Source organism: Tasmannia lanceolata, unplaced genomic scaffold (genome assembly GCF_043159265.1).
Source record: "Tasmannia lanceolata isolate RefF3 unplaced genomic scaffold, GAP_Taslan_0.1 ptg000016l, whole genome shotgun sequence".
NCBI classification, from domain to species: Eukaryota; Viridiplantae; Streptophyta; class Magnoliopsida; order Canellales; family Winteraceae; genus Tasmannia; species Tasmannia lanceolata.
Window position 1 is genome coordinate 9,052,444 of NW_027518693.1, and position 14,278 is coordinate 9,066,721.

Genomic DNA, 14,278 nt, shown 5'->3' on the forward strand with positions numbered 1-14,278 from the left:
GGTCTCTGGTGGTGTTTTGAATTCATTTTGTTCCTTACGAAAGTATAGATTTTAATATTTTCTATTGTCAATAAGTTAATATAGATTTGATGGAGAGTTTGTCATTTATTGTCGATTGTTGTCGCAATTTAGTTCTGGTTTAGAACACTAAGAAAATGATAAAATATTTTAGGGTACAAATTTAGTTCACGACCATATCGTAATGGCAGTAGTTAAAAAACAGATTAGGCCCTTTTGATCTCTGCCGTTCGTGGAATCTTACGATTATTTTATCCCACATGATGAGAAGACATGTGGCGCTTTTGAGAGCGTGGGTGAGAAGAAAAATACAACAGATACTCCCTCATTTAGAACAAAACATATGGCGATTTTGAATGAGAATGAGTCGCAGATCCTTCCCAAACCCATCATACAGAAAAGTCTGGGATTTACTAGGCATTTTTGTGGAAAGCCATTTCGCGGCTCACTTTTGAAGCAGAGAACAACAAGCTCAGATGAATTAAATCAATAAGACAAAATCTTTTGAAAAGTGAGCCTCGAAGTAGTGTCATGGTTTCTATTAGTGCGAGCATCGTAAGAAAAAACGGCCATTGAAAACTTTCACAGTAAAAAATGTACGTTTTTTTAGGAAAACATTTTAAACACGTATTAAACACGTTTTTTTGCTTTTCTTTGTTGAACCCTCTACGGTCTACCCTCTTTCTCGATATCCCAATTATAGCGTTCGTTAGCAGAAGTAGAGATAGGGGGAGATAAGATTTATTACAACATTTATGTGAAAATGACAGAAGCCAGGAGACCACACCTAGCTAGCACCTGGCTTTCCTGCACCTTGCTCCTACGCCTCTGGATCCTCCTACTTCTTATGCCTACGCTACAGCTCATGCCAAACAAGCACCTACTGAGGTAGCCAACCAGGGAAGAGACCAAGCACTAAGAGCTCCACCTACTTACTGCTTGGGCCGACTAATGTACGTTTTTTTAGGAAAACATTTTAAACACGTATTAAACACGTTTTTTTGCCACTTTCCAACTTTAATCTTTTACAAAATTTTAAGGGAAATGATATTTTCCACTGCTCGAGGATAAATTCACCCCCATGAATGTTTTTTCTTAAAACTTAACGAATAACGTTAAATGGGGGGATTTTATCTGTAGGAGAAGGGGAAAATATCATTTCCCTTGTGTTTCTGTTGCTTGAGTGCATATTTTTGAACCAAAACCATATTAAACTCGAATTTTTGAATCACGTTTTGCTAACAATGGATGGAGTAATAGGAGCCATGTACAAAAGGGGTTTGCTAGGCAATTTCAAGGAAAGGCATTTTGTGGCTGACTTTTGCACGAGAGAACAGCCACCTCAGATGAATTAAATGAATAGGAGAAAATCTGCTGAAAAGTGAGCCTGTGTGGCTGTCCTCTCATGCAAAAGTCAGATGCCAAATGGCCTTCCGCAAAATTGCAAATTAATTCAGTGCCCACAACATATATAATATATAAGTGTCGTCCTAAAGTAGTAAAGTGATTCTTAGGGTTTTTTCTTGAATCCAAATAATTCTCCTTTTTATATGTTATGATAGATAACAAACAATTCTCAGTCCCTCATGTTTATCATTAACTCAACTCAACTCAACTCAAATAAGCCTTGTGTTTATTATATAATTGAAAAATTGAAAGATATTTTTACTATTGGCCCCTTTTCTTTAGATGTATAATTGGCGTAAAACAAAGTTTACACCTATCTTAACACCCATTTTAGTGAAAATATGGGCGTGAAATTTGTTTTACACCCATTTTACATCAAAAGAAACAGAGCCATAGCAAAATATATCTGGATATGAGACACTCCGTCGAGCTTTTCCGTAATGTCTAGGTCCCATCCAATTACCTGAGTGTTGTATATGTTCAGGGATATCAATGGTTGCACTGCAAATCGGATCCACCTATGTCTTGATCACTATCCTTTGGGATTCCTTTTCGATCGGATCTTTTTTAGTGTTCTTTTCAGATCATACTTCATAAGTAGGAGTTACTATCCATTTTGAATCAGACCATCAATCAAGATGTGTATATATGCCTTGATCCGACTTCGTAAGTATGAGTTACGATCCATCTTGAATCAGAGCATGAAGAATTTACTATCCTTTTCAGACGAAGAAACCCTCAAGATATGTATGTCTTGCAGTGGCCTCTTCAATCATGTTTTGTAGAATTACTAAAAGGGAGATGATTTTTTCGCCCCTAGGATAACACACCCCCTTTTACTTGAACTGTGGCAGGCTAACGCTTTTTATGTCAAATCACGTTAAAAGGGGGGTGTATTATCCTCCGAGGGGTGAAAAAATCATCTCCCTTACTCAAATAGCAAGTTTGTGTACTTACCACAAATAGTAATCTTAAAACAATAAAATTTGAATTTATCTAAAACTCACCAAAATCGTTAATTAAGTTCTAAACTTCTAATCTAATAGGTCAGTCAAACACCTCCTAAGATAAGTTCTACTGGTACTTGTAAATTAACACCCGATTATGACTTTTAATTGAAGTATGACTCAGCTCTATCTTTGAAAAACTAGAATTCGTCCAACATCACATGCACACATGCAACATAATTCTTTACGCATGTTATATACATCCATGCAAGCCATACATTCTCAACAGGTGACTTGTGGAATGGTCTATGGTGCTAACATTTGCATGGGCCCACGTATCCTCTTAGAATGCTCCTAGGTATCGACCCTTCATTTGACCCATCCGCCCAGATCAATGTTGGCTAGAGTAATCAATTCCGTCGATTGGACACTTTAAACTATCATTTTTACTCGCTAAACTCTCGAGTGCGGACAATGAGAGTTTCCCCCTGTAAACCATCATGTTGTCTATCTTGCATTGCTTGAAGCATTTTTCATTCATAACCCTTATAAAAATGCTGATTCCTGCGCCTAATTCTTGAATCAACATTAGACCTGGCAAACGGGTGGGTCGGGTCAGGTCGACCCTCGGGTCATGTGGGTGTGGGTCACGCGGGTTGCGGGTCAAAATGACCCGTATTCCTACGGGTCAGCAACCAGGTGACCCGAACCCAGCGCGGGTGGGTCGGGTCGACCCGTGGGTTACCCGAACCCAGCGCGGGTGGGTCGGGTCGACCCGCGGGTTACCCGACCCCACCCGTGTTTTTAAGGGTTGGGTCACCTGCGGATCGGTTTTGGCGGGTCACTAAAACCCCGACCCGTGCCCGCAAATTTGCGGGTGGGTTGGGTCGACCCGCGGGCACGAGTCGTGTTTGCCAGGTCTAATCAACATCTTATAAAAATCCCAAGAGGTGGTAGTATTCCAATTTGCTTGCCTCTTGGTAGGAATGAAATTTTTATTATAATTTTCTCCAAGCCTTGCAAAAGATCCGAGAGGATTATAAAAATTCCTCTATTTCTACGTGGGAGAATGCCAACAGAACTAATTTTCTTCCACCCAGCTGTATGTCATTATTTTATTTTAAAGAAAAGACAAAGGAAACGGGTGGAAGTATCATTTCTCATTATTTTATTTGATAAGGTCAAAGGATTGACTGGCAAGTCGGTGGAAATATCAATTCTCATTATTTAAACTGCAAAAGTCGAAGAGGCTGACTGTCAGCAATTCACGCTCGTATATGGGAACATAGTCAGAGCAAGGCCAACTGTTAATGTTAATTGGGAAATGAAGCACAATCATGTTTTGATAATTGCACTGACTCATCTTGTCTTTTATTATTTAAAGATCTGCAAGATTTGGAAAGGAACAATTCCCAAAACGCTCTTCCAAACCCATGTAAAAGGAAAATACAAGCCAGATTTGTACACCTATTATAGCATGGCTGAACATTTTGAGCCGTCCATGGACATGATTTTCGGTCCGGAGCAACAAATGAATGGTTTAGATCATCCAAATAGGTGGACCCACTATGCTTTTTTATACTATGTGAAATACTGGTGATAATAAGAAGGAATTGATATTTGAGATCATCCAGATAGGCTAAATGGTCGTGTGCACTATACAACCTAGGTTAATTTTTGGCTACTCATATTAGCACTACCATGTTTTAATATTTGCACCAATTCAGCCTGTCTTTTCTTTTCTAATTGGTTTCCGAGAGTTTATTGCGTACTGTAAGTCTGTAATAACCTTTGACGGCTGTTTAAAACAGGAAAAGACAAGTTGAGTTTGTGCCATTATTAAAACATGGTAGCCAACATCATTAGCCTAATTTTTTATAACTATTATATTATTTATTTAAAAATTTGGCTTAATCATAAATAAGAAATTAATTCTTGTGAATAAACTGAAATAAGGGAGAGATTATTACGAATGAACTCCACAGACACATAATAAACGCGTTTTTAAAAAGCAATTTTCATTTATTAAAAAAAAAAAAAAAACACTTTTTGTAGGCCTCTGTTTAAATTTGCAAAGAAATTATATTTTTTTATGAAACATTTAAAACATGTCTCATACACACGGGTAACACTTGATGTTTGTGTTTTGTCATTTGCAAGTAGGGGTGGACATGGTTCGGTTCGGTTCGGTTCAGTTTTGGGCTCAACCCAGAACCGAACCATATATAATCGGTTCCCTGAAATTGGAACCAGAACCGAACGATATATGTATGGAACCGAACCGAACCAGAACCATAGATAATCAGTTCGGTTCGGTTCGGTTCTGGGTTTACCCAACCTTCACCAATGGCCCTGTTTATATATGAATAATGAATTACACTTGGTTATTCTGTTCAACATGGGACAAAGACAATGTGGGCTCTCTCTTGGTGATATAGAAGATCAACGGTCTTGATCTCACTTACTCTATACCTTGTGGTGATATAGAATAAGGCCATGTTTGGAAACCATAATTTTTTCTTATCCATAAAATATAAGTTTATAATGTGGAGAGAGATGGGTTAGGAGGGTGGGAGGAGACACTTAAGGTGAGGGTCGGTTCTCGGTTCCGGAATCCCAAACCCAGAACCGAACCGAATTTGCACCGGTTCCCGGATTTCTGAACCGGAACCGAACCATATAGAAATGGAACCGAACCGAACCAAATGTGCCGGTTCGGTTCGGTTCCTCGGTTCGAACCGGAACCATGTCCACCCCTATGTGCTAGTGACCAGCACAGAAAACAAGGGATTTGCTAGTGACCATCGCAGAAGGCATTTTGCGGACGGGCTGTTGCATGAGAGAGCAGCCAGGATGAATTAAATGAGTAAGACAAAAATCTGCTCAAAAGTGAGCATATGTGGCTGCTCTCTAATGCAACAGATGGTCTGCCCGGCCTTCTGGGTTGATCACTAGCAAATCCCTTGCCTTTTTTATATAAGTCATTACGTTTACCCATAGATTCTTTTTATAAATGGTATTTTCTAGGTTCCATGGCAGAAAGGCATTTCGCGGATGGCTGTTGCATATGAGAGCAGCCACCTCGGATGAATTAAATGAATAAGACAAAATCTTCTGAAAAGTGAGCCATGTGGCTCCTCTCACATGCCACAGAATGCGTTTCTGTGATGGTTCCTAGCAAATCCCTGTCTTTAGAATTTTAGTTTTAGATAGGCAATTTCCGGAAAGCCATTTCGTGGCTGGCTTTTGCTCAAGAGAACAGCCAAGTTGACTCTTTGGCCGGATTTGTCTTATTGAGATTTAATTCATCTGGCTGTTTAATCATCCAAAAGCCGGGTGGCGAAATGGCCTTCCGCGAATCCTACAAGATTATTTACTGACCTTTCTCTTTATTTAACCGCTTTTACTTTATTTTTGGGAAATGATATCAGCAAAACTTATGTTGATATTTGCACAGATCCAGCTGTCTTTTCTTCTTTAATTGGCTCCTGAGAGCTTTCTTGGGAAATGTAATAACCTTTTGACATTTTTTAAACACTAAAAGACAAGATGGGTTAGCCAAAATATCAAAATAGGGTAAGTATTAAATCCGAAAATTTCCGCTCCAACAGATTTGCTAACTATGTGTAGGAATTATGACTGCCCACCGTGATTTTTACTAGGCAATTCTTTGGAAAGCCATTTTGCGGCTTGCTTTTGAAGGAGAGAACAGACACTTTCGTCTTATTCATTTAATGCATACTCTCCAGAAAAATGTAGCCGCGAAATTGACTATCCGCGAAATTGCCTAGCAAATCGTTTTCAGACACGTGTCTAGGTGAATTGGGTCACGAATATGAAACGAAGACCACATTAAAATAAGGAGAGCTTTCTCATAGTTATCTCATCGACTCTTTAAATCTCGTCAACTCTTTCACACAATCGCTCTAAAACCAATGTCCCTTTCTTCGTTATCTCTCTCGTAAATATTTCATGGATTCCCGCGCTTTTTCTCGCTTTCCAGACGAATATCCGGCCGGATCTGGAATTCCGGCATCCTCTTGCTCCACCGCCGGTGCCGGACATGGAGGCGATTTCTCACAGATCCCTTTAGTAACGTCGGATCCTCGAATTCTCCTCTTTAACCTCTCGATTCTATGTCAGAAAATGGATTCCCTTCGTGGATTCCTCTCCCAATCGGTGGAATCGAGCTCTGAGATCAGCGGCGAGCAGATCGATTCGGTCTCCGCCGAGATCTCCTCCGCGATCCACCAGATCATCATGAACGGAGCAGCTCTTCTCGCTTCTTCTCAACAGCAGATTCTCAGCCCGCAGATCGGAGATCGATCGATTCCGATGGCCGGGAAATCTCCAGATCCGATTCCCGATCAATTCCCCAACCCTAGTTGTCGGATTTCCCCAAAAACTGCTCTCGTTACTGAAAAAGGATCAGATCTCATAGATCTACAAAATCCTACGACGATTGCAGTAAAAAAAGGATCAGATCTCGTAGATCTGAAAATTCCTGTTGCTTTTGGCAGTTCTGGAACGATGAAAATTCCGGCCGATCTGAATATTCCGGGCGAAAACGGCGACTCCGATATCATAGAGCTCGATGCTGTGGAATTGCTAGCTGAGCACACACATTTCTGCGAGATCTGCGGGAAGGGATTCAAGCGAGACGCGAACCTTCGGATGCACATGCGTGCGCACGGGAACCGGTTCAAGACACTCGAAGCCCTATCAAAACCGGACCGGACCGGTGATTCTAATAGAAAACTCCGGTTCTCGTGCCCCTACCCTGGCTGCAACCGGAACCGGTCTCATAACCGGTTCAGACCGCTTAAATCGGTTATATGTGTGAAGAATCACTTCAAAAGAAGCCATTGCCCTAAAATGTATTCTTGTAATCGCTGTAACAAGAAGAGCTTTTCCGTCGTGGCGGATTTGAAGAGTCATCTGAGGCATTGTGGTGAGTGCAGGTGGAGATGTTCGTGTGGGACCAGTTTTTCGAGAAAGGACAAGCTTTTTGGCCACGTGGCATTGTTTGAAGGTCATATGCCGGCTGTTGTTGGAGAGGAGGAAGAGAAAAAAGAGGGGATTTGTATGGGTGAAGAGGTTGGTGTTGGTGAGGGTTCGGATTCTGAGTTTTTGGAAGGGCTTTTGGAGGGGTTTGGATCGATTGATGGAGGTTCTTTTGAGGATGTGTTTTGTTTTCCAGGCATGGACAGGTTGCTTTGATAGATACATTCTTGTATTTACACCCCTTGTTTTGGATTAATACGCCTCCTTTGTGAGGAGGGGGGTGTCTTTATTAAATAAGGGAGCATTAAATATCAGTTCTTTTGTCTTGACTCTTTTTACTCTTTAACTCTATGACTCTATTGAATTTTTTTTAAATTTTTGTTGTGTATGTTCTTACTCTGAGAGTTTTTTATAAATTTAAATTTGTTCTATCACCATTGAGCTTAACGTATCTTTCAACCCAGCACCATTTAATCTTGGGTCTGGTAATGTGTACACTGACATAGTCCTTATGGTCAATCAAGAGATCGTCTTGCTAAAGTTATACAAGTGTTTTTTTCTTTTCTTTTGTAGATAAGCTGGGTTTGAACCCCGACCTCTAGGTCAAAGAACAAAGACTTGACCATTGAGCTAGAGGCTCAATCCCCAAGCATACAAGTTTTTATTTTTGTGATATTTGTTTATAAATTTCTAATAAGAAAAAAAAAAATTTCCTGAAAAGTGAAAACTATGAAATGGACATATCTTTTAAAACTCCTATCTATTGTATTAATTTTTTTGGACTTTTATCTTTTGTTTTGGCCCTATTCTAACCCGAACCCAACCCGATTCAGAAAAAAACAGGTTAGACTGGTCAGGTTAGGGTTGAGAGATAAGGAGGGGGGTTGGATTGGGTTAGGGTTTACCGTCCTCAATCCAAGGCTCGGTTTGGGGGTTGAGGGAATGCTTTCTTGGGTTGGGCTAGGGTTCGCATCAACTCGGCCCAACCCGGACCGTGTTGCACCCCTAGTTAACAACCAGATAAAATCTTAATTAGATTCAAATATGTATCTTCCATTTCTCGAAGAGAAAAGTGTTTCTAAGCACGTGCTCAAAAACACGTCTGGCCCCACATTTTTTGGGGATCCAAAGCATTCATTTGGAAGGCCCTTCTATAGATAGGGTGTATACCAAAAATCAGCCCTATAGGATCATCCTAACCCAATCAAAGGTGGAGTGGAAAATGGGCAAACAATGTGTCTCCATCTTTCTGCCCATTTTTTCCCTCAACAGATGGCAGGGTTAGGATGATCTATAAGGCTGATTTTTTGTACACAACCTATCCATGGAAGGGCCTTCCAAATGAATGCTTTGTATCCCCCCAAAAATGTGGGGCCAGATGTGTTTTTGAGCACGTGCTTAGATAAGCTTATCTAAGCACGTGCTTAGAAACACTTCTCTCTTTGTAGAAAGTAAGGAAAATATATATTTTTCATATAGTAGAATGGATGGTCTTGGGCAATGCAAAAAACTAACAAATCCAAACGGGTGATGGCCCAACTTTTGATCCGACAGTTACAATAATTTTGATTTAGAGGTGGAAAATTTTTGTGAACAAATATTGAACAGTTGGGAATGTATACGTAGAGAGGTGGGGCCTCTAAATCTCTCAAACCTACCTTGACACATCTAATCCATTTTATCGAAATTAAGTCGGGTTAGTTTTGGGTTAGCGAGGGCCAAAAATAGTAAAGATAAAAGAAGGCGTAACCTTAAGGCCCTACAGATGGTGACCTCAAACTGATTATTGGACTCAAATTAGGTTAATTGGACTCTTGTTACCAAATTGAGTCAGGTTTATTTTGGGTTAGCATGGGCAAATAATCTCACTCTAGAAACACAAACCCGTGATAGCATTCCCTCATCCTTAACCTAACCCAACCACCCTAGCCTCGGTTTGAGGAACCCAACCCTCCTCTAAATCTCTTAATCCTACCTTGACACATCTAATCCATTTTTTCCAAATTGAGTCGGGTTAGTTATGGTTTAACGTGGGCCAAAAATAGTAAAGATAAAAAAATTAAAAAAAAATCTGAATTTGAGTCGAAATTTCGGTTTTTCGGAAGTCCGAAACCAGTACCGAAATCGAAAATTTTAAACCTTGCTCTCAACATTGTCGCAAACCCTACCACGGGATGCCAGAAGAAGCTAGAAATCAACCATGACCAGAATCTATGATTTTCTTTCTTTTCCCTACTTCTTCTCTCCTAAATCAAAAAATTGAAAAAAAAAAAAAAAAAAAAAAAAAAAAACTGGATCTTTAACTTTTATTAGAACAATTGTGCCTTTGGATTTACATCCAAATTGCAATTTGGGCTCTTTCAAGTGGCAGTTTAAACACATAAACTATGGTCTAAGAAGGCCTCAGTTGCACCCAAATTGCAGTTTGGATGTAAAGCCAAAAGTGCCCTAAATGAAGATATGGTCTAAGAAGGCCTCAGCTCGATCTATATAGGGTTAGAATCAACCCTCTAACATTCAGATCGGAGTGTTAGGATTAACCTCTGTAAATGATTCTTGGGGAACACCCTATTTAGGTTGTGGCCCATCTAATGGACGGTTTGGATCATCCTATGGTGCCGATAAGATTTCCCCAAAAAATTGCCTTTTCTAATTGAACATAAAAGTGACTTTCTGTATAATCGTTAGATTTAGGGAAGTGATATTTACGCCCCTTTTGATGACTAGGTCATTGGAGATGATTCTTTGCGGATCAGATGAGAGAAAATTTTAGGTAATTGAAACTTGATTTTGAGTCGCCATACCCGTTTCTTGAAAATTTGTATCTCAAATTGTTACTAAAACCCCCTTTAAGAATCAAAATTATCCCATTTTTGGCACCAAATGCCACATTTTAATCGTGAAAAATGTATCCTAAGACACTCAAATCTGTTTCGTTTACCTAACTCAAGACTCTCAAAACTTTCCTCGTCAACTTCTAGTCATCTAAGAAGCATATATTGGAAACAAATTTGATTTTCTTCTCACAAATAAGTCAATAAAGATATCATACAAGCCAAAATGGATTATTGTTACTTTTTATAAATAGACAAACCGATTATGAGTCCAAAACTAATTATTTGACTCAAAATTGTGTTTAATTTTGAGTCTAATAATCAGTTATGGACTCAAAATCGGTTCCCCGAAAATCCAAAACGAACATAATGCAAACATGAAATAAGAAAGTATTTTTAAATTTTAAAAATATATATTAAATTGGTACAATAATACGAACCTTTTTGTTTGGCTTCCTCCGATATCTCATTGTCATATAAACAAAATTTCAATAATAACCTAAGATGTACATAAGAAAACAAATAAAAAAATTAGAACATTTTAGTGCTAATAATAAAATCTATATAGGAATAGATTGTAAATGTAAAATGACAAAGATAATTTAAACTATTGATATGTGTTATAAGAAAAACCTTATTTTTCAAAAATATATATATAATTTGTTTCTCACAAGAAATCACAGTAATAAATTTGATATGGAGTCACATCTAAAACTATTATAAAGTGCCATAGAGGAAAGTAAATTACTTAAATTGTATTCTATTATCAAGCCCCATTCCACTTCTTCTTACAACCTATGGAAAGTAGCACATATATATATATATATATATATATATATATATATATATATATATATATATATATATATGAAATCACATTGAAAGAATGACTTTATTTCACATTTCATGTGTGTGTTTTTAGGGGCCTGCAATAAAACTATCTTTTATGTGAGAAGACTCACACGATTTGATATGTTTTTTATGGTTATTTTAGAGGCCTACAATTAAAGTAGCATTTGTATGAGAAGATTGAACTAAATAAGTTGGTTTACTCACCACACTTGTGTGTTTTTATTGTTACTTGGAGGTGCCAATTAGCTAAAAGAGTTTTTTTTCAAATAGAAGGAACTCCGTAGTCCTATTTGCAAAAAAAAGACATATAGTTGCAGAGTAATCAGAAGCAATTCAACCAAAAAGTAATAGTAAAATCAGATTTTTACACTTGTATTGATAGAATTTTATATACGACACATGATATATTGGGTGAGAGACCCATTACTAGCTAAGTATTTAACTTTGGTCAGAAGTGCAACTTACTATGTTATTGAAAAACCTTAATAAGCGATCTAGGTTTCAAAAATATTGATTTAGGCTTCAAAAAATGAAAAACCCAAAACTCACGAGTAGGATTTCTTGAAAATAGGGTTTTCTAAAATCTCCCGGTGCTGAAAAACTCAACAAAGGGATTTTTGAAAAGCCTATGAAGAGATCTGAAAATACCGACTAGAAAGCCGATTAGTAGTAAAACAAGCAAAAAAACATATGATGAAGAAAATATCATTGAAAACAAAAGCAAGAATCTTAAAGGGCATATGTGAACAGTGCCTCTCGAAAACGAAAACAGGAAATCCTATTATAAAAAACGAAAATAAAGACCCTATTTTAATCTTCTCAAAAACCCTATCTTGATCTTCTTCAAAATGAAAATATAAAATGATATTTTGATCTTCTCGAAAACGAAAATAGAAACCCCTATTTTGATCTAGAAAGGGAAAACAGAAAACCCTATTTTAATTTTCTCCAAACAAAAACAAAAAGAAAAAAAACTTATTTTGGTCTTCTAGAAAATGAAATTAGAAAACGAGAAAGAGAGGGAGAGGGAACATTTTGAGCTGTCCATTTACAACAAATGGAGATGATTTTTGGGCCACAGCCTATCTACGATCCAGATCAACAAATAAATGGTTTAGATGATCCAAATAGGTGGGCCCACTATTCTTTATTTTTTCTGTGTGAACGATGACATTTAGAAGGAAATGAAATCTTAGATCATCCAAATATTCTAAATGCTGGATACAGTTCAGATTAATTTTTTGGCTACTGATATTAGGACTACCATGTTTTAATAATGGCACAAATTCAGCTTGTCTTTTCTTTTTCAATTGGCTTTTATTTTTGGTTGAATGTAATCAATTGATTATAGGTAATATTTGACCAACGAAAAATACATTCTAATTGATTCTTTGATTATCCAATTGCCGTTCATTTTGGGCTATTAGAGATCCAGCACAGGGCCTATCAGATGGACGGTACAGATCAACCAAAGGCAGGGGCCCATGGAAGGAGGGAGGGAGAATGAAATCTTCATGGGAGAAATAGAGGTTTATCCTTCACAACAAATTGGGTTTGAGAGCTAAAATCTCTATTTGCACAAAGAAATAAATCTCTCAAACATTTTCAGGCTGTGTATCTGACGCACGTAAATCATCAGTTTCCTCCCCCGATCTTTCATCAACCATCAGATAACGAGGGGGACAATACGTCTCGCTATCATCCAACGGCTCAAAATCTTCATCAACCATCAGATAAGGAGGGGGACAATACGTCTCGCTATCATCCAACGGCTCAAAATCGATATCGCATTCCATGTAATCCCCCGGCCCCCCAATTGCTAGAGCATCTTTGGACAAGGCTAATTTGTCCCTTTTCATGTTTATAATCTATGCCCTGAAATAATCTTATATTTATAGCTTCAGGAGGAAGCCTAAGGTTAATTATCCGTGAATATGATAAAGATATTTGACTTGGTTTATGAAGAATGTGGAAAAAACTAAGGACCCATTTAGATACCCCTTGGATTTGGATTTGGAGGTGAATTTGGATTTCCAAAATCTATGAATTTGTAATCAAGAATTTTAAAATTCACAAATTTATAAATAATGCCGTTTGGATGACCACGTATAGATTTGGATTTCAAATCTAAATTATTATTATTTTTGTTTGGATGCTCTTTGGATTTGAATTTGAAAGTAAGCCCTAAAATACTTGATATAGGGGCATTTCAGCCATTTTCCATGATCCAGGGGTATTCTAGTCATTTACCCTATATGGGGGATATTTTGATCATTTTTTATGTCTAGTCATTTTCCATGACTCGGGGTATTTGGTCATTTTCACCCGTTATAGGTGTATTCCGGTCATTTTGGATGACCCGGGGGTATTCTACCTAATATGGCGTTTTTTTATCATTTTTATCTCATGGGGGTAATTTTTTTGTCATTTTAGTCTTTTTCATGAGCCAAAGGTCATTTTTACTTAATATAGGGGTATTTCGATAATTTTTCATGATCTTGGGGTATTTCAGTCATTTTACCGTGTATGAGATTATTTTGATCATTTTTATGTCATAAGGGTATTTTAGTCAGTTTGCACGAATAGGGGTATTTCTAGTTATTTTACCTAATATGGCGTATTTTTATCATTTTTATCTCATGATGGTATTTTAGTCACTTTAGTCATTTTTTATGAGCCATGGGTCATTTTTACTTGATCTAGGGGTATTTTAGTAATTTTCCGTGATATTGGGGTATTCTAGTCATTTTACCTTGTATGAGGTTGTTTAGATCATTTTTATGTCATAAGGGTATTTTAGTCATTCTGCACGATCGGGGTATTTTTTTTATTTCTACCTGGTATAGGGGTATTTCGGTCATTTTGCCTGACTCGGGGTTTTCTAGTCATTTTACCTAATACGATGTATTTTGATCAGTTTTTAATGTCATGTGGGTACTTAAGTCATTTAACACTTTTTTGGTATACCAGAAAATATGCACATGCGTTGCACGTGGGACCCAAATATTAGTTCAAATAGTGCAAAATGAAGTGGCAATCTAGTATTAGAGTTGATTAAAAGGAACAACTACCTAGGATCTATTCATATAATAGGGAAAACAGAATTACTTTACCTGTTACCGAAATTTTCATCTGAAACCGAAACGTCCACATTTCCAAGACGATCGAAACTTAAATTGAAATTTAAAATCTTGCTCTTAAGCATGGTTTGAAATT

At 37.6% G+C, this 14,278-nt stretch overlaps 1 protein-coding gene across 1 annotated transcript; it reads left to right on the top strand.

Moving 5' to 3' along the window:
- The first annotated feature begins 6,243 nt into the window (after positions 1-6,243).
- On the top strand, positions 6,244-7,722 carry LOC143848229 (zinc finger protein STOP1 homolog). The gene has a single exon (XM_077357114.1). The coding sequence runs from the start codon at positions 6,345-6,347 to the stop codon at positions 7,590-7,592; it is 1,248 nt and encodes a 415-aa protein (XP_077213229.1). The 5' UTR covers positions 6,244-6,344; the 3' UTR covers positions 7,593-7,722.
- The last annotated feature ends 6,556 nt before the right edge of the window (positions 7,723-14,278 follow it).

Bases quoted from the DNA above. Each gene is read 5' to 3' on its own strand.
- LOC143848229 (XM_077357114.1), top strand. From the start codon at position 6,345: ATGGATTCCCGCGCTTTTTCTCGCTTTCCAGACGAATATCCGGCCGGA.